This window comes from Chelon labrosus, assembly GCF_963514085.1.
Source record: "Chelon labrosus genome assembly, chromosome: 6".
Lineage (NCBI taxonomy): Eukaryota > Metazoa > Chordata > Actinopteri > Mugiliformes > Mugilidae > Chelon > Chelon labrosus.
In genome coordinates this window covers 13,641,215-13,662,634 of record NC_140342.1, presented here as the reverse complement: position 1 = coordinate 13,662,634, position 21,420 = coordinate 13,641,215, and the positions used below count along the sequence as shown (strand labels likewise).

General features: G+C 42.2%; 1 protein-coding gene across 1 annotated transcript in view; it reads left to right on the top strand.

The window, feature by feature from the left end:
* Window positions 1–207: 207 nt before the first annotated feature.
* The window catches only part of tnr (tenascin R (restrictin, janusin)), a 64,562-nt gene continuing 43,349 nt past the window's right edge, over window positions 208–21,420 (top strand). The window contains exons 1-10 of the mRNA XM_084546800.1: window positions 208–436; window positions 2,841–3,063; window positions 3,233–3,333; window positions 4,862–5,024; window positions 6,126–6,602; window positions 13,272–13,391; window positions 13,502–13,645; window positions 14,565–14,680; window positions 18,380–18,530; window positions 20,933–21,111. Coding sequence (XP_084402926.1) covers window positions 353–436; window positions 2,841–3,063; window positions 3,233–3,333; window positions 4,862–5,024; window positions 6,126–6,602; window positions 13,272–13,391; window positions 13,502–13,645; window positions 14,565–14,680; window positions 18,380–18,530; window positions 20,933–21,111 — 1,758 coding nt within the window. The 5' untranslated portion in view covers window positions 208–352. The remainder of the gene's footprint in view (window positions 437–2,840; window positions 3,064–3,232; window positions 3,334–4,861; window positions 5,025–6,125; window positions 6,603–13,271; window positions 13,392–13,501; window positions 13,646–14,564; window positions 14,681–18,379; window positions 18,531–20,932; window positions 21,112–21,420) is intronic.

The following is a 21,420-nucleotide window of genomic DNA, read 5'->3' as shown; positions in this document are numbered from 1 at the left end:
ATTTCTGTATTGCTCCCAAGTGGGAAGATCAAATATTTGGTACTGCACGGCGAAATCCGTTCAAAGGTTCTCAGTCGACGCCCTAATCCCTGGAAGAGTTTCTTTTTCATTCTAAAACCAATTATTTTACATCAGATCAAAGACATTTATTTATCATTTACAAGGGATAAGCTGAATGTAGTGGGACTCCCTGCACACCCACACAGTAAAGACAGATGGAGACTGTACATAGATCCATGTTTTCACACCCTTGTACCTTTTTTTTTTTACTGAAGCTGCATCTCCACTTCACCTTTACACTTTATTCCTCCACAGGTGCGAGTGAACAGGAGTGGTGAGGTTTGTTCCCAGCATGCCACTGGCGCGGCAGCTTCACCGGGCCACTGTGCCCGCAACTAGCTGGATCATTGCTTTGGCTCTCTTTCTCGCTCTACAGGTAAAATTGTTCAGGCAGAATATCTCGTCTCATTTTTTCTTTCTTTATTGAGCAGCACTGTTGGCAGGTTTTTTCTTCTTCTTCTTTTTCTTAATATTCATTATTTATTTCCAGTCTACTATTTTTGGCAGCCATGTTAATCACTTGGCTCTGGGCACAAATCCGCAGAAATTCTATCCTGGCCAGCTTGAGTATCAAACAGAAGTAATGATTCAGACCGCCTGCGTGCAAGGCTCAGTTATTATTATTATACGGTTTCAGTTATTACACTCTCAGATTTCGCAGTTGAACACCTTAGTTAATGTTCCTGCATTAGTTTGAATTGGCTTTCAGTTCTCAGACGGCAGGTGTACAGGTGTGTCAAACGCAGATAGACAATGGCAGCCTTCTCATTTCTTTTTGGTCTTTGGCAATGACAATTGTTCCTCGCAGATTTAATGAGCCTTGGCTGACCACAAGTTAGTTGGCTGTGTCTCTGGCTGACTTTTAAATGCTTCCCTCAGATATAATAGATGTAAAAGAAGACTCTTGTTTGATCTCACACCTGCCTTTGATAGCTACAAACACAATAGTAAAGGACTTAAGTGCGGTTTATGCCTCTGCGGGTCTAGACAGCGTAGTCTACGCCGGTGTGAGCCATTTATACTTGTGTGCTCGTCAGTCTGGCTCGCTCTGTAACAAAGCCGCCCAAACGCTAGTCGGCGCTGTGTCGGGTTAATTTCTGTTTCTACTTCCTGCTTCGCTTTCTATTTCCTGTTTCTCATTCAACAATGGCGACTGAAACTTTCACTGAAATTTTGTCAAAGACGAGTCATACAAATGCTTGTACAATCGAACCTCCTCAGTCAATCTTTCTTTGGTGTTTTCCATTAGAACTGATCCAAAACAATCAATTCAAAAATTGCGGAGATCGAGAAGCAGCCAGAAATACTAAAGCGGAAACACACTACTACCAAGCGGACCAGTCACAGCTCTTGCGGTCTGCGTTGCCATGACACATAGTTAAATTTCTGGGGAGGTGCATGTCAGCTACTGCATAGGGTACTGCTGTCTGTGTAGGGTCTAGGCTGTTGCCGTAGCTACGGCATCAAATTCACACATAGACTAGAGCTGCATGCTCAAGAAAAAAAAGTCTGCTTTTGTTATGTTCTCAGGGTTCTACGTTCACCAGTTTTATGTAGCACATAACAGGCTCTATGTCACCATTGTGCTATGTTTCCAAGGTCCCGGGTTATCCATCTTTCTATTTGCTTCATATGACACGGGTCATTGTGGGAAGGCAGTTTGGCTTTCAATACGATATGGTTTGGGTTGGGGTTCAAACCTAATCCAAAAAAAATGTTTGTAAAACATTTGAGTTTGTAAAAATGTATCCACAGAACCATCCAGACACTTTAATATTCCCCGTCCTTTAAAAAATAAAAAAATGAATTAGTTTGGTTGTGTTTACATAGCTGTGTTAACTGAGCTGTAGGAAGCTGTGAACATAGACGCACCGTCTCTCTTTTTTTTTCAGCTGACCATGTAAGACATAGAAATAAAGAAACACCATTTGTTTGCTGTATAGCATCAAGAAAAACATAAAATCAGATTGCTATTATTCTAACATGGCTTGTCATATGATACATATGCTTACCTTTAATGTTAAACAAGACAAGTGGTATAATATACTGTATATAACTGTGTGGAGTCACATGTAGCCCACATATTACAGTAACTAGTTAAGTGTGTGCTCTTTAGCTTGTGAGTAATGCTCAGCTTCATTAAGCACTATGATAGTTGGAGCAAAGATATGCCATTCATAGCTGGCACTAATGTAGAACATAAAACACTGTGAAGTAACTTTGTCCTTTTGGTTTTGGGAAAAAAAGTAAAATTAGATACAAGTCCCCCCAGACATTAATCAAACATACTCGTGCACATTGATTTGACATGCAGAGAAATCCAAAATTTGACAGTAAGTTGGTATTCAGTGAGGTATTAAATACAGTAGCTACTTACTTGACCCAGTGGAGTTCAGACTTATCTGCCTGTGGCTATGTTTTCTTTTTTATCACTTCTTTCCCCTTGAAATATCACTTGCTTATTTAATATTAGAATTCTTTTTTCCAAATTCTCTGCCAGACACAAAGAAGGCACAATCTGAAAAGACTGAACTGTCATCAGTCTTTTGGAAAATAACCCAAATTTTTAATGTGAAAATCTCTTGGTGAGTTTTGAAGCGGGTGAGGAAATCCTTCACGCTCTCTATTATTAGTGTCATCTTGTTTCATGTGTCCCCCCCGGTTCTTTCCTTCACTCCATCAGTTCATAAACTCGAGATATAAAGGACAAAAACAACTGGAATCCCCTGAGTCCAAACCACGTGCAGTGTTGTTTTGTTTCACATTGCTTCTCGCTCCAGGGTGCCGCTCACGCTGCTCCATCAGGTGACAACAAGATGGTTCGCACCACCAGAGTGAGGAGGCAGACCCCAGGGGGGGATCAGCCCCCCTCTTCTTCCTCAGCTAACCAGACCTTGGAGGAGCAACCTGTGGTCTTTAACCATGTCTACAACATCAATGTACCCTTGGCGTCTCTGTGCTCTGTTGACCTGGACGCCTCCGCAACACCTGGCCCAGGTGACGGTGAGGTCGTCTTATTGATTAAGTGTTTTAGTGGAAACTCAGCGTAGTCACCTTATCTTCTGTATATATGTAGTACATCCTTGGCGTCATACTTGAGACACCACAGATACAGAAATAAGCTGTATTTAAAAGTTTCTAACGTCTTAGAGCTGCTTTATTCATCTTATAGGTTCTCGTGGCGAGTTGGGATCCAGACCTTCTATGGAGGGTCCAATGGATCCAGTGGGGCCGACAGAATACACTGAGCAGACGTTGGATGCTGACAGCCAGGTGGAGTATTGTCATGTTATATTTGTATGTAATTAACAGTAAACATTTTGAGCAGGGACAGTATATACACCATTCAGCCACAATATTAAAACCACTGACAGGACAAGTAAATAACATTGACCATCTTGTGACAACTTAATGTTTTGCTGGGAAACTTTTGTACCTGGCATTCTTGTGGATGTTACTTAGACATGTACCACCCACCTAGACCAGACCAGGCACCCCCACCCCATAGCAATGACACTACTTGATGGCAGCAGCCATCCCCAGCAGGATGCAGCCTGACACAGGCACACACACAAAAACAATTTAGGAACAACTCAAAAACATGGAAAACAGCACGAGGTGTTGACCTGGCCTCCAAATTCACTAGATCCCAAACTGATCAAGTGTCTGTGTGATGCACTGGAACAAGCCTGATCCACAGAGGCCCCTCCCCTCAACCCGTAGGACCCAAAGGCCCCCACTAACAACATTGTGTTGCCAGACGCCACAGGACACCCTCAGAAGGCCCATGTCCATTCTCTGATAAGTCACAACTGTTTTAGAGGCACAAGGGAGACCTACACAATATTAGGATAGGTCATAATGTTATGCCTGATCGGTTTAAATAAATGGCTGACTTTTTTGAGGGATTAACCTAATGGGAAAGGTGAATAATTACTAAAGAAATCTTCTGTTTCAACATCATATTTACACATGATATTCATGGGGATGTTGTGTTATCTAGAATCATTTAGTAATTGGTGCTTTGATGTACTGTATGAAATATGTAGACTGGTAAGGAGGCTGTACACGCTCTACTGACTCAGTCTGAATGAAATGTTTAATTGGAGTTAATGAAAATGTGATAATGTGAAAACAATGTGATAATTGGAAAGGGGTGGCACAAAGTGATGGACCTACAGATAATTATCACACCACTATGCAACGTCTGTTGGGTTTACAGAGCCGATAGCTAATGTCAGCCCGCTGATAAGCTGTCTTGCTGGCAACCACTGTTTTGGCAAACCTTCACCTCTCTAAAAGCATAGACTTTTTCTGCAGCAGTTTTCAAGGAAAAAGCTCTAAAAACCCACTCTAGCCGCTCAGCGTCAAACATCAGACAGGTAGTTAGTGGAGCATTTGGCAGCTAAAGAAAGAAGGTAAAACCGAGCTAAAGGAGTGAATGTCTTTATCTGGTGGCCATAAACACGACTCAAAATGTATGGTAATGCTCCTCTGCTCCTGCTTGATTTGTAAATAAGCTGTTTGTGTCAGCCTGTATGCTTAGGATGCTCCAAAAGGGCACATTTATCTACAGTAAAATGTGACTACAATTGCTGTCTCCCTCACAGACTTCGCATGCAAACCTGTTTGTAGGTGCCCGGGCTTGTTGCTGTGTTTACTTTATTTACGTAACTTTGAAAACGTACAACAGCCAATCGTCTATCCCTGAAACAAAAACCTGAAAAATTGATTTTGCTGTCACTTCAAGAAAAACAAAACTCTTGACGTTCCCATGACCCGAACTGTCCTTCTTGCTCAGGTAACATTCATTCACCGCATCAACATCCCAAAAGCGGCATGCGGTTGTCCAGCAACAACCACGATCCAGCAGCTCGCCACCCGAGTGGAGATGCTGGAGAGAGAGGTGTCCATGCTCAGAGCTCAGTGTGGATCTGGATGCTGTGGGGACAGCTCAGCCATGGGTGAGTGCACTGCAACCAAGCATATAGGTAAAATTGAAAGGATGTAGTTTTTGTCTATAGACTGTCTACACATTAGTGTGCTGAGTATTTAAAAGCAACGATATAATAACGTCTTACACGTGACGAGTAGAAAGAATAGCGGTACTATAGATTAACCGGGCAGAAAATAGGAGACAGACAGCAGCAGAATATTGATGCTAAAGGGCAGCTTGTTTTTTTGTCTGCTGCACAGTCTGACGGGCTAAAAGGTTCGGAGAAACCTTTGATGCTGGCAAAAAATTTTGCTCACTATTCAGGAGATGCTGCCATTATAATATGAGGGGACTGGAATGGATAGAGTAACAGAATATATTATGGTTAAAGGATCTGCTCTATTGACACCATCGCCCCATTCAAATATTTTCTGAGAACGCTCCATCTCTGTAGTGAGAATATGATTATCTTCAGCAGCCACGATCAGAATCGGAAAGAGGATGAAATGCTCAGCCGAGGGGGATGGTGGCAGGATGGGGAAAAAAAAGCGGCTTTTCATGGTTGTTTTGACTACAGTTTTTCCTGTCAAGGCACCGAACCGGTCACAAAATTGAAGGTTTATTTAGGGTAGCTATCTCCAAAATGCACAAAATGTTAAAAAAAACATGTCCCACAAAGTTTGAGGATGATTTTATGGACATATTTGGAGTTGACCGGTACACTTTTGGGACTGTTCCTGTTGTACCAGGAATTGTGTACCCCTCCTATCATCACATAACCCAGTGGGGCACAACGTGTCACTCACCTCTTTCTGTTCTCGCTGGACTTTTGCATCGCTCACTTGTTTGTTTTGGCAAAAGTGTGCAGCATCACATGCCTCCATTGCAGGCCTGAAGCTGTCACTGCAGCACACACTGGACAACGAGCATGGCAATGCATAGGATCTGAATATGTGTGACGCATTAAGCTTACAGAATTATCTTCTAGTATATTTTATTCAGTGTAGCAATCAAGAATGTGATATGTATTTAACGGGTTAATAACAAGGGAAGCACTGGCAATTATTTCTTTCCACTTAAAGAACTCTTGTCAAGTATTATAGAATCCATAAACCTTCCTTTCTTCCAGGCCGTTTTGACTTTGTCCCGGGCTGCAGCGGCCACGGCAGCTTCAGCTTCGATCTGTGCGGCTGCATCTGTGAAGACGGCTGGACCGGCAAGAACTGCTCCGAGCCACGCTGCCCGAGCGACTGCTCCGGTAAGGGGGTGTGCGTCGAAGGGGAGTGCGTGTGCGACCCTGACTTCGGGGGCGACAACTGTTCCGAGCCGCGGTGCCCTTCAGACTGCTCAGGCCGCGGGCTGTGCATCGACGGGGAGTGCGTGTGCGAGGAGTCCTTCACGGGTGAAGACTGCATGGTCGGAAGGTGCCTGAACGACTGCTCGGACCAGGGGCAGTGCGTCAACGGGACGTGCCAGTGCCGGCCCGGGTACGTGGGCGAGGACTGCTCGCTGGTGTACTGTGCCAACAACTGCAGCAAGAAAGGAGTCTGCAAGGAGGGCTTCTGTGTCTGCCAGGACGGCTTTGCTGGGGATGACTGCAACTCCGGTAGGCTTTTAATTTTTATCCTTCGCTGCACTTATCAGTTTGATCCTCTGACTGTTGGCAAGTACAAAAAGTAGTTTGTCTGACATTTGAGGTTCTGCTCCCTGAAGCAGAAATTCTAAGCAAAGAAGTTGTCCTAGCCTAACGCTTTCTGACAGTGTGACCAGGATGCAGCCTAAACAGATTTCAGAATGACACTCTGTGACCTCCAGACAGTACAGGCTCAGTTCTTGAAAAGGAGAACAGGTTTATTTTAAAATGAAAGCTGCAGCATTAGATAGAGTGCCTCCATTACTGACAAGATTTTTCCGTATGTGGACTGCTGTAGCTATCACATAGTTTAGTCTTTTTATTAAATGAAACATCTTGATGTTCTTCGTCAAGCACTTCTTAAAAATAAGAAAAAATAAGAATTATGCTCTTGATAAGGAACCCCAACTAATAGTAAGACCACTTCCCACAAGATATATTTCACATTTAGCTGTGGATGTTGTCGGATAGGGTACTGTTATTATACATACTATACATTCTCACACTGACTCTGGCCTTTCTGCTTGATATATGACTGGAACAACTCTTGCATTTGTTGGTGATACATTTTCTGAATATACAGTGCTTGGGGAGGATATTTATAAAGATAGGGTGGGTAATAGGTAAGGCTGTCTTGTGCCGTAGGGGGCAGGGAGTTTGTAGATAGATAGAACGTCTCGAGGAGGTGATTTAATTTATCACCAAGGATTAATTATTGCAACCTCCTATTGTGGTGTTGGGATAGAAAGTATATTTCTGACACGTATCTCTCCGCCCCGGCATTATCAGTACACCTGCAGCCCTGAAAAATAAACGCCTGTGCTTCAGAAATGCCGGTGGCGGGGCGCAGGACTTGCCGGACAGCAGAAGGTGTAACAGCCTTCATTTGTCAAAAGTCACATTCATCCAGGGAGAGGGCTGTCACATTAGCTGCTGCTGAGACAGTTTCTGAGCCGTGCTCGCCTTTGTTCAGAGCCGGCTCTCCACGCCAAAATATCAGATCCTCCTCTGCCATTGGAGGCACCTGTCAACTAAGTGACAGATGAGGACAGGCAGAGGAGCGAGCGATAGAAAGACAGGGACGGAGAATCATATTACTGAGGCTGATTCCTCCGTGCCGCCCTCCAGTTTAATATCTACCAAGTGAGAAAGACCAAATTGCTTATTTCTTTGTAATTAGAGGCTAAAATAGCCAGTGCTGGTAGGGAATAGTTTGCTGAATACAAAACGAAGCAGTTCAATTACCAGTAACTTGTAGGGTGACAGGCCTAAGTGTTTCATGCTATCAAAAGCTGAAGAAAGCGGTTTGTATTTTTGCTTCAATTATGCTGGCCTATATTCTCCACTATGAGAAATAATGGAAGGTGCTGAATTTAAATGGGATTCAGGCGTGGGGTTCCGAAAAAGTAAAGCTTTACATAAAAATATATCCACCCACAGAGCAGAGATCAACTTGTGCCGAAGAGTGACATTCAATCTCTGCAGCAGAGGTGTTCCACAATCATTTCGCTGAATCCTGGTGCCGCCGTGGAGGAGAAGCTGTAACATTCTTGTTTTGTAGACACCCGCTGAGTGCTGCAGTTGTGACATTTCCATTTTTCCATTCATCTCACTGCAACGCAGATCTGAAGCTCTGCAGTGTATATGGAAACTACAGAAGAAGTTTGACAGTGCCCCATATGCGTGTGTTTTCCATTGCATTATTTTGTTGCCTTAGTCAGAGTCACTCATGTTCGCGGCTGTATCAGATAACAGCTTGACTTTTTTTTACTTACAGCAGGTTGGACGTAGTTGCAGTGTAGAAGTCTATTGTATAAAGCAGCTTTGTATCTAACAACTTTCCAGTTTTAACTTCGACACACGCACTTCATTGCGCAATCAAACACCCATTTCAACAGAAAACCTTACCTGACAGCCATGCAGGTAGAATGCACAAAATATTTCAGTCATAGACAGCTTCAACAGTGTGAGAACACACACTGATCAGGCATAACATTATGACCACCTTCCTAATATTGCATAGGTCTCCCTTGTGCATTAAAAACAGTTGTGACTCATCAGAGAATGGACATGCGTCTTCTGCGGGTGTCCTGTGGTGTTTGGCAACAGAGTGTTGTCAGTGGGGGCCTTTGGGTCCTATGGGTTGGTGGGGAGGGGTCTCTGTGGATCAGGCTTGTTCCAGTGCATCCCACAGATACTTGATCAGTTTGGGATCTAGTGAATTTGGAGGCCAACACCTTGTGCTGTTCTTCATGTTTTTTTAGTTGGTCTGGTCTAGGTGGGTGGTGCTAAGTGACATCCATATGGATGCCAGGTCCAAAAGTTTCCCAGCAGAACATTGAATTGTTACAAGATGGTCAATGTTATTTACTTCCCCTGTCAGTGGTTTTAATGTTGTGGCTGATTTCTGTACGTATAGAGAGCCGAAGTCCCGCCCCCTCTACTTCCGGGTTATGGGACCTATCTTTCGAAAAAATATGAACGGCAGTCTATGGCGAAAGATAAATTATTTTCTGGTCCCGATCGACTTGTGCCTTGGATTATACATATGTTGTTTTTCAGAATAAAAAATGATTTTACATGTCAAGAATGTCACAGTTTGTCGCAAGATAGTTAAGTAAAACGCTATGGAAAATACATAATTAAACGAACTACAAGTCCCGCATGCTGGCGCGTACAGAACCGACCAAAACTCCCTTCGTGTAACTACAGCTCTCGACATGACCCGATTTATAATGATTTTCACCTCGTTTGATGCTTCTGCCTTCGTCCTGGAAGAAGACGGTAAAGCTCAACAAGGAGACAGCCATAGTTCTCTAGGGATCTCTAGAGAGATGTAGTTCACTATGCGATCTCATACAAAACCTAATGTTGTTCAGCTTATTTACGTCAAATAATTTATCTCTTGACGTGAAAAATTATCTTTTAAATTCACACACATCATATGTGAAATTCATGCCACAATTCGATCGGGACCAAAAAATAATTATTATCTCTCCATAGACTGCCGTTCATATTTTTTCGAAAGATAGGTCCCATAACCCGGAAGTAGGGGGGCGGGACTTCGCCTCTCTATACCTGTTATTATGGTTTTGACTGAGCTTGTGGCAACTGTTTTTCAATATCCTGAACCATTTTACTGCACTGAAAAGAAATTTCCTTTTTTTTTTCTATATGAATAGTCATTCATTCAGTAGTCATTCTGCTTATCCTTTAAGGGTAACAGGCCCATCCCAGCCAGCACTGTGTGCGAGTGGCATGGTGCACCCTGTAGATATCACCAATCTATTACAGGCCTAACACAGAGAGACAAACAACTATTCTCACATCTCACATGCACAACTGCAGCAAATTAATAGTCAGCAATGAACACCTTCCATGTCTTAGGTATGTGGGAGGAAGCTAGAGCAGAGTGCAAACATGCAAACCCCACAAAGAAAGGCCACTTGCTGGCCAGGTATTGTTAAAAATTTGCAGCACCGGCAGGCATCCTCCTCTTCCTTGTGTGCAGCATGTCCGGACATTTCTTAATTCACAAACAGAAGCTTTTTTTCTCATTTCTCACAAGGCAATCTGCTTGGCTGTGGCAGCCTGAGGTTTCTGGCAAACAAGGTTTGATTTAGTGCATTGTTGCCTCCAACTAGTATATATATATATACGCCTTTGCCACTCTGAATCTTCTAGAGATTTACAAGTCTCAAAATCCGTGCATGCCATGGGCCAAATTTACACTGACGTACTTTCTCTACAGGTTGTATTGTCCACTCCTGTTAAACACCAGAAACAACTGGTAGATACCGGTAATCTAGCATCGACAACCCAATCTGACTAACTCGGACTAGGAAGACAAAGAAGAACAACTGCGTTACTCAAAATGAGCTCTCTTACATACAAACCACAAATCACAGTACTTCACACAAAACACAGTATTTCAGTCTAGCCAGTTAGGCAAATTAATAAGAGAAATTCCATTGCACAGAGAAACCTGAAGGTAAGTGATTCCTTTGATGGTGCATTGACCTCCCTTGTCTGCTTGAGTTTTACCATCAAGGTCTTAGTTCACTGGATACTGCTGTATCTGCTCATAATAGCATACTGATTGGACCTAATGATACTTAAAGACTTCAGACGAGATTCTTAAATAACCTTCACCAAGTGGCCCTTTTTAAATGCAAACCTGAGGAATAATACATCCCAGAGAAATGGTTTTTGGAATTTTACCAGAAATGTCCGCAATAAAAACCTTGAACTTTAGAATTAGTTTACAAGTGATCTAATCAATGCAATACATATATCTAGTTGACTGTTTTAACAGGGCTCTAAAGGGACTTCCTTCACTTCTTTGGTTCTTTTTCTACTTCATATCCAGCTATAGTCCTTTAAGCTGTGCTAAACTGACGTTGAGCTGCCTAAGATGAGCTGTGCATATGTCTGCTGGTGCTCTGCTATTGAGAAAATTTGGGGTCAGGGTGCATTTGTTCTTGGTGATAGTTCCAGCTGTCAAAACAAGTGTATGGATTCAGATCAGCTCCTCGGAGATGACCTTTTTGACGTAGTGACAAGATGAAAAACTCAAGGATTCTTTCTAATTGCTGTATCCTGTAGTCTTCTGGTAGAAATCTGTACATTGTTGACAAACCTTTCGAAGCAACCCTTTCAGTCACTAGGGAATTATGTCTTTACTTGAGCCCCTCATCTACTCAGCCACACTCTTCTTCTGTCCCATGGATTGTTGCTCCTTCTTCTGGTTTATTTCCTTCATGCACAAAGCTGAGTTGAGCTGATGAAATAAGTTCAGCTAAGTGAATTCTGCAGCAGCGGTCCCCACTGTTTGGAAATCAACAAGCTACTGTACAGCATGCTCCCATCTGTCGAGTGTGTGAGAGAGTGGCTGAAATGGCTACTAAAGTGTCTAAAAGTCCCCGGAGGAGGGCTGAGTGCTGTGCTGTAGTGTCCTGTATCACAGGGGTGAGAGGTTGTTTATCACACTGTCACGTTCACTGCTCCTTTACTCCTGCTCTCCTTTTTCGTCTCTCATTTAATCATCTCTCCTTGTTAATTACTTGCTGTCCTCTAGTACATCTTCTCCTGTTCCCTTCTGTCCATCCATCCTGTCGTTTCTCCGGCTAGTACTGTTTGTACCTCCTGTCTTGTCTTCTCCTCCTTCATGTCCTTCACTTGTCTCCCCTCCTCCCTTTTAGTTGTTTTCTGGCAGTGGGAGCAGTAAACACTCTTGCTTATGCATCCACATTTGCATTCATCACCACCTCTCAGGTTTATGGCTCCACCATCTCCTCCTCAGCCTCTTCCTGCCACGAGCGCTCGCTTCCTTCTTTGTCTGGAAAGCGTATTCACAAGGCAGCCTGCTCAAGTATGAGATAAAGCTGTCTGGTGATTTTAATTAACACATACGGGTTTTTCCTGATTTAAAATGGGAGGACGTGGATACACACAATAGTAAGCATGATCAGTACTTGTACAGGAAGCCAGTAAGTCGTCGTTACCTTATTTGACAGGGATGCATTTTCCCGTTATTTCTGAGCTTTTCATAGAAGAACTTGTAGTAAATGAAATCCCTGCATCTAAATGAATAGGGACAAGATTTCAGGCTTGGCTTCAGGCTTTTGTGGTGATTAAAACACAGACCAGCTGTGTGAGTAGTAGCACCTGAACGCTTAGAGTCCTATGCAAGACATTTTATATTTTAAACTTACTGTAGAGCTATCTGCTTTAGAAGGAAAAACAACTTTCTTTTCTTTTTCTTTCTTACAGTGAAAACACATATATAAGACTAAAAAACGGTGCTGTTGTTGCAGCCCACTGTGTACTTTGCAATACTATACTAATTATAATATACTATGAACACAATCTTTCTTGAAAAAAACGTATTGATGTTCAAGATCATGTTGATAGATTCAACACAGGCTATTTAGTCAGTTTAGTCAGGAAGCCGTACTGTTGCTTCTAGAATAGCCATGGTTGATAATCACCTCTAGTGTATAGTAATAGTTTTTTTTTTCCACTGGTGCGCTAGAGTAAGTGGGTCCGATTCCACTTAGTGAAACATATTTCCACAGTAGCCCTGAACAGACAAACCAAAGCCATCATCAGGTTCTCCTACACTTTTGGAAAGATTGGGTGCAGTCCGTAACCTCACCACTAGATGTCACTAAATCTATCATACCGGTCCTTTAAATCATACTGTTTATCTGTTGTGAACTTATTTATGGTGTACGCAAGGTTTCAAGGTTTGATCAGGCTCTTGACAATCAGTAAAATCAGTGAACCTAATCATTAAACCACTTCATCTGTTTTTGCTGAGCCGACATAAAGAAATATTACATGCAGTAAATTTCTGCTCAGTGTCAACCTTGTAAAGATTGTATGGCTGCTGTCCTTTGAGCTCCTCAAGAGCTGCTAACAGACAGACGGTTCTCAATGAAAGTCAGAGTCAGTGTGGACTGAATGGATATAATGCTTCAGTAATGATTGCCAGTGATTGCCAATGATTCTCTTGTCACATATGTTGTACCCTAGCATGCTACTACAAAGGTGATTACATATTAAAATTAAGACCAAAGAGAATGTAAACCCACGGGATAAAATATTACTAATACTTTTATTCTTTTGTCGTTTTATTAGTTGCACCAGCCATGAACTTGAATGTACGAGGAGTGACGGATCGAACTATTGACCTGGAATGGGAGGGGTCAGTTGTTCTGACAGATTTCTTAGTGACTTACACACCAAGCAGCCCTGGAGGTAAGTGCTGATCTGTCCTGCCCTTTAAAAGAAAATGTCATGAAAACATATACAGACTACGAAAAGTGCATCTGTGTGTCACTGTTTCTTTTTACCTGTCTCTCTGTCAGGTGTGCAGATGGAGATAAGGATTCCAGGCAACATCACGACCTGCACTATCTCAGGGCTGGAACCAGGCTTGGAGTACAACATCAATGTGTTTGCTGTCATTAACAACAGCATCAGCGTTCCTGCCAGCATTGCTGTTTTGACCTGTAAGTTTAATCCGGCTGGGGTTATGAGAGGCTTTAGGCACTGAGGCTGTGTTTGGTTCATAACTCAGTACCTCTTACTTTCACAGAATATCCTCAGTATCTTGCAGTGTTGCACATGCATTCATACGTTCACACAATCATATGCACGGCCTGTCTACCCCAAAGATGTTCTTCAGTGTCAATACAGTGAGACTAACACATGTTCCATTGTGCAAACTGTTTGTGATTACTCAGTGTCACTCACACACATACTGGTAGGTGTTTGTGACAGGTCATTGGGTCTGTCCAGGAAGCACGTCAGTTCTTTTCATCCTAACCAATAGAAAGTTGACTCATCAAAGACAAAATCGTATCAGCTGATTTATGGCTACATACAGTTTGTTGCTTAGCTCATAACATTATCCTCCATTTCACAGAGAAGTGAATTTAATTTCAGTGATCAGTGAATATTTAGCGCATTTAAATCATTTTAGGGCAAATCAGACAGCTACGATGAGACCATTTTAAGTGAGGATATGATTTATTGGGTTGCCTTTCCTGAAGTTATTAATGAAGCATAATATTTGATTAGCTGTAAAAAACAAATTGGGCACTTAACGGTAGCTTGGCTGGCTTGGAATTAGTTTTTAGCATTTTTGGTAAATCAAAGCTTGAGCCAGGATTATTTGTTTTAAACCAAGTGACTAAGGTTTTAAAAAAAAAACCTCTTTTTTGTTTTACCAAACTCAAAAACCTCTTTTTAGTATGTGTTATGAAGCAGGCGGTTCACGTTTTAAAATCTGAGGAATGTGGCAAAACGGAGAAGAAATGTGTGAGAGAAAGGTTCCTCGCTGGACACCCTCAACATTAGATGGAGTTAAGATTTATGGGCTGTGTGGGTCACCGAAGAACAATAATACGTCTCCGGCTACCTCTCCAGATCTCTCCAATCCGGATGGTTTAGTCTTCAAATCCATCACTGAGACGTCGGTGGAGGTCCAGTGGAAACCCTTCTACTATTCCTTCGATGGCTGGGAGATCAGCTTCATCCCCAAGGTAGAGTGAAGCTGCGTGAGCACCGTCGTAACGCTGCACTACTGCATGCTGAAAGACAGACTACCATGCCCTTGTGTGAGAAGAACAGTAGTAAAGGGACGTATGACAGATTTGCCCAGTCTCCCACTTACAGTATGTGTCTTATTTGGAAATGTTCTTGAAAAGAATCGTTTCTAAATCGCACTAATGTCGGTCAATAAATGGCTTTGGATGTCCAGGGAGAAAAATAACTGTATGGATTTACGGGTTCTTGGGTTTTTTTTTGCTCAACTTGAAGGCCGTACCAAATTAAACAAGCGGATTGTCTTAAGCTTATTGGCTATTAGATGGATGAGCCATTAAACTCTTTTCCCGAATAACCCTCTGTAAAGCCATACCGCGGCCGAGTTCATAGCCAGAAAGGAAAAACCTTTCTCTTTCTAATTCCTGCTGTAAACTCAGGTACTCTCTGAGCTCTAATCTCCTCCCCTCTCACAGTAATTGGTTTTCTTCTTTAAGGTGTTCTCCGGGGAGATATCCTTTGGTCCGGCCAGCCACTAAGCCTCATATCTGATGTTAAGATTTTTTTATTTTTTGGGGTGGGGTGTGTGTTTATTTTTGAAGCACTTTTAAGGATAGAAAGCTTGTGAAGTAAGATAGCAGTGGGCCACCTAATTATATTTTGTTGCTATTAGTTCTCCATCCTTTTATCACTTCCTCTGTGTCTCACTAGTGTCTCTGTTCTTCTAGCATCTTCCATCCTCCTCTCCCTTTCCTCCTAATCTCTTGTTCCGCCACCTGCTCTGTAACCTTTTCATCTCTACCCCCTTGAAACTGCCCTCCGTCCTTTCTCTTTCACCTCTGTCTCCATCGTTTTTTCTGTATATGCTCTTACCTCAGTCTCGCCTCGCTTTTTTTCCTTCTCACTCAAGCCACGGGGGAAATCATATTATGAGTTGGCAGTCCCACCCTCTGCGGATTTAATCCAGCGGTGGGGATTGTGAATTTTGACAATCTCGTAATGGAAGTAGGCATGAAAGCTTTGGCCTATGCGAACAAACGCAAAACTCACCACCCTGTAAAGAGGAAACAGAGAGGCAGAGAGGAAGGGTGAGCTTCAGGACAAATACATTCCAATAAAATATTAAACTGACGTTATTTTTTGTAGCGTCTTGTATGTTGTATTTTCGGCTTTCAGTTAGAAATTAAACTTTCAAAGGCAAGAATTAAGTGATAAATAATATGGGCTATACAATACCTAAGGAATGCAAGGTTCTGTATCTAAAGATATGTAAATGTTATTGACCAGGATATTTAACCAAGATATTATTGATTGTGAGCAAAAAGGCAATAACAAGAAAATGGTATGAGAAGGAACCATCTATTTTAGAGCAATGGCTAGAAATTAAAAGGGAGATTTGTACTGTGGAGAAAATTACTTATCAGCTATATATACACACACACACACATATATATATATATATATATATAAAATACTACTTCTAGAAAAATAAAGCTTATGTACAGCCATTAAATACAATCTTAAAGGACTACATCACGGCGGTTAGCTGGAGCCAAAAAGCACAGAGCAGAATAGGAGGCTATCTACCGTTATCAGCATGTCACCTTGCTGTGTTGTAGGGTGCCAGAATCGGAGGAGTGCAGTTAATAGCTCCAAACTGAAATTGCACAACGCAGAACTCATGTGTTAAGTCCTATAATGGCTATTCAGTTGTAAACATCTAAGGATTTGTATGTCCTCATTTTCTCTTTAGCGTGCAGGCTTGGTTTCTCTATCAAGTGTCTGACCGTTGCACAGAAGCTAATCCTATCAGATCCTCAAACCATTGTGCGTACAGGTCGGCCAGTCTGGTCCTGTTGATTATTGTTAACTTTTCCAAGTGGCACTTTCTCAGTCCTGGAGAGAGTGATGACTGTATACATTCAGATTAAAAACAACTCACGTTTTCTTCCCACCACTGTCAAGCTGCTAATCCGTGTTAGCTAACGCATTCCTGTGGTTTGTTTTGCATCCACCTAAACTCCGCCCGCCTGCTAAAACCATCATCACGTTTACTAACACAAATGGGGTCTATAGTCAGTACTATATATCTGTTTTTATCGGTTTCTTCTAAATACAGTTGTTCAGTGTTCATTTGAAATAAAACTCGACCACACATACTGACTAGCTGTGGTTCATAGGTCAGGACGCATGATGAGACCGTGCAAATCTCCAGTACTCTCTTTACATAAAGCATTTTGTTCATAAATGATGTTAATTCACGCCTGTGGCTAACATTAATCAGATTACTGCCTCAATCTTGGGAATATTGAAGCGGATTCCTATTAAAACAAACGGTGTCACACAACATTTAACTTACCCCAGTTATATTTCAGAAACCTTTTGCGAGCCTAAGACAATAGAGCTGTATTATTGTGCTCATTTAAGTGACAGTAAAAAAAAAAAAAAGAAAAATATCAAATGCAGCGTCATGTCGCCACTGTTGCTCTGAATAATGACATTCAGTCAATAATCCATGGACTGTACTGTCAACTGTTTTTTAGTGGAGCTACTTTCTTCCTTAAGAAAACTGAATGTCAGCACAATTGGTGGACACTTTGAAGTTCCCCATTACTGTCTGTTTAAATGCATTATAAATGATGGCATGGAAACACATAACGCCGAGAACAGAGCAGACTATTAAATCCTTCAGGTTTTATAATTATCACTTCGAAGGTAAAGTTATGATGAATAGAGACAGTGTCTACCGCTTTTTCGTAGACAGATAATTATATGTTGTCTTACATGAACAATTAAATCAACCCAGTAAATAACCAAAATGAATGAATGGACAATTAAATTGTTTCACATTCATGTCGCCCATTGTCCCAGTGAAATTAGAGTAATAAAAATACTAAGGCCGAAGCACCAAAAGCGACCTTGTCGGGCGCAGACAATGATGACTAATTACGAGTGAAGTGACACGGGAGATGGGAGTGGGATGTATACGGTTATGGCGAATCATTTTGTTTCATTTAGCATCGCTTTCATGTAAGTGCATTGTTATTGAGATTGAACGCCGTTTGTTGTTGGAGCATTACCATTACTGCCCACCCTGGTAATTTAGTCGAAGTGATTAAATGGATTACATTCCTAATTACAGATTTGATTCCGGAAAATAGCAAGCTGTTATATGCTCTGTTTTAATACGAGCCTTTTTCGAAGCGCGGGCGTTTGGGGATCGTGGACCAGCAGTAGGTGTAACATCTGTCTGTCGGCAGGAAGTGCGTTTGCAGCACTGGCTCTTTGAGAACAGCTGGGAATGGCTGGGGCTCCGTATGGATGAGTGACAAGCCTTTGGAAACGTGCAGAGTGCTGCCACTGCAGAACACGGCCACAGAATTATCACTGGAGCATACACATTTTTGCAAAGTACCACAGTTTGGGATTTTAATGTGCTAAACCATTTAAAAGTTTACAAATAACTTGTGATAAAAGGCCACGGCGTAGAGAAAATTTACAGCCTAGAAATAAGCTGCGTGAATCAGTGTTTATGTCTTACTTGTAAGGGTAGTGTTGTTGTTTTTTGAATCTCCACTGAGAGAAGTAGCGTGGGTCTCGCAGTCGCTGACATTTACTCAAGGAATGCAAACAATGTGCAATAAGACCTGAGCCCCGGTCTCTTCTCATCTCACCACCTTTGTCTGTGTTTTTCCCAGGACAATGATGGAGGGATGACCGCACAGCTGCCCAGCACCATCACTTCGTTTGTGCAGACTGGTTTGAGGCCGGGGGAGGAGTATACAGTTAACCTGGTGGCGCTCAGAGACCAGGGTCGAAGCCAGCCAGTCACTGCCATCGTCACCACATGTATGTTGAAGAGAGAGCTGTAAATTATTAATGTCAATCAATCATACATCCTTCTACCCATCTATTTTTATTCTCTGTTTGTCATGCTGAGGGACTCACTTTCTGGAGACGCAGTGCACACGACAGACAAATCTCCAGGCCATCACCGAAGCAAACAAATGATTCACACTCATTTTCACACCTACAGTTAGTTTAAAATATCTGCCACTGCCAACCTGCTTGTCTGGACTTCAGGAAGAAACCAGGCAGACACGCAGACACCATACAGAGATGCCGCCGCCGCCGCCTTCCACTTGTTGTTGTTTTTGCTGATAAATCACGCTGCTCATGAGTCATATAAACCGCTTCTCCACTTCTCTGTTCATATTCAGTTGGGATAATGAATGTTTATACGTTAAAATGTTTTCCTGCTATCCTACTGACTTATTTTCTGGCACATAATGCGATCCTGCTGGCAGAAAAAGACCTAAAACATATTAATGTTACTGTGTGGCACTGCAGCGCGGCTATTTTTATAACCCACTAATCTTCTAATTAATCCCAGGGCGAATCTTTCTGCGACCAGCATTTGAAAGAAGAAATTATTTTAACACTGAGGCGAACACAGAGGCCTTGTTTTTGAGAAGCTGGAATTACAGGAGCAATTCTTTTGACATTTTTTGTGTCAGAAATCTCTTAAGTTATGCACATAATTGTTGCTAATTGGTTTTCTGTTAATCACTCAATATGTTAGCTAATCATTTCAACCCAAAATGTACCACAGTTTCCCTGCACTAAGTAACTATTCACAGTGCGCATTGTAAAATAAGCAGTGGGAGTCTCCTTGGCATAGTTGGCCTGCCCAGATATACAACATGTAAACCTCACTGAGGTACGCCCCCCTACTGCCACTCTCCTCCCAGCTGACACTACTTAGACAACTGTAATGGATCCAATTCAAACCTCATACATAACAATTCACGCTCTTGATTTCTCGCAGTCAAAACACCATCAATTTCCTGTCAAGTCTTTGTTCATTGCGACGGTTGTAATTAAGTATCGATTAATAATTCATGACACTCCCTCATTAATTATTCACAGCGGCCTAATGCGTGATACCTTATTGGATAAAGAAAGAGGAAAAGACAAATTTGAAGACGCTAAATTATTTATAGCAAAGATTTATCCTTCCTCGGAGACGGAGGTGGGGGGGTGCGACGAGGAGGAAAAGCAGAGGGAGAGCACAGCTGATGTAGGGACCGTCTTCCTCTGGATGTTTTCTAGGACAAGACCCAAGGGGCCAATTTCTAATACATCAAGGATCAGGGTGGACCTGCAGTATGTCAACGCTGAGTCTGGGACTTATTTAGATCTAAAAAATAAATAAATAAATGCACAAAGAAGACTTAAAAGAAGAGCGCTGGGCCTAAATCACTCTGTGTGTGTGAAATGTGTCTTTCACATGAGTTTCCCCGGGGCCAGAAATAGTGAGTAATTACGCCATCACATCACATCACAGCATGGCGCTTTCACTTTATCAACATCGATGCTGATCTGTCTGTTGTGGCGTGCTGCGTTAGTCGATTCCTCAGCATTAAATGACGTGTCACACTTTCAAAAACAATCAGAGTGCTAATTATAAGTGGAGTAACCTACACACAATTCATTTAAGATTAGATAGACGCTTTATCTTCGTTTGTCTGCAGGTGAATTTAATAAGAAAAGTGCTGATTTGGGATCAAAGGCACCTACGCGTTGAAGACATCTGTTAAAGCAACAGATGTGAAGCCATAGCTGTTGGGGAACGAGTTTAATTAACAGGTTAATGAATAAAGTGCTAATTATCACGTTCTCTAACACCCCATTACCTTGACTGAAACGTCTTCATATTTGCATTGATGATTTAACAGTGGAAGGGAAAACGATGAGCGGCTCCCTCCTCTGTCAGACATTTGTGTTTTCCTCATCACGCCTGGTGTGTTTTGTGCTCTTCACCTCCAATAAGTGTTGTTTTCAAGCAGTCGGCACAGAGAGACTCAAATCGTGGCTTGTGTTTTACACCTGCACAGATAAGGGGCTGTTGTCTCGGCGCGTGTCAGCTCTGATAAGTTTTACATGATCGGCTGTCAGAATACCTGTTAGCGATAACAAACCCACGTCTACTGCCGCGAGGACTGACACGCACTTTCATCCTTACATTTTAAGTTTGCCGTTTTAATATCAAAGTGAACAATGGCGACAAATGTCTTGTCACGTTAACTGTTCTTTTTGCTTAAATCTTCAGTTTTGTTTAATTTAATCTCAGTTTCAAATCTACTCACATGAGACACAATTACCGACCCCTAATCAAAAATATTGCTTTGTTTGTAACATTGGCAACAGGAAGCTTAACAATCAGGGCTTCGTTTTTATTTGTTTTGCAGTGATTGATGGCCCCACTCAGCTGATTGTGCGAGACGTGTCAGACACCGTGGCTTTTGTGGAGTGGACGGCGCCAAAAGCAAAGATTGATCAGATCGTGTTGCGTTACGGTCTCGTAGGAGGAGACGGCCCACGGACCACCTTCCGCCTCCAGCCCACCCTTAGCCAGTACTCTCTACAGGTGTGTGTGTGTGTGTGTGTGTGTGTGTGTGTGGTGCATCATGTCTCGAGGTCACAGATCTGATCACACAGCAGCATTATGGGTGCTCATTTGCCATCTGCAGACAAAAGTCAAAAAAAGTTTAAAAGTCAAACAGTTTAACTTTGGATGAACATTTGGCAAATGCAGCAATATCTGGTTGCGTTGTGAGTATGTGTGTTTGTACTTGTCATGCCTGTTAGATAATCTAATCTGAGAGGCTGCCTGCCTTCTGTGTCTGGAGATAAAACAAGACAGAAACAGAAATAAGTCCGTGCAAACTGTCTGTGT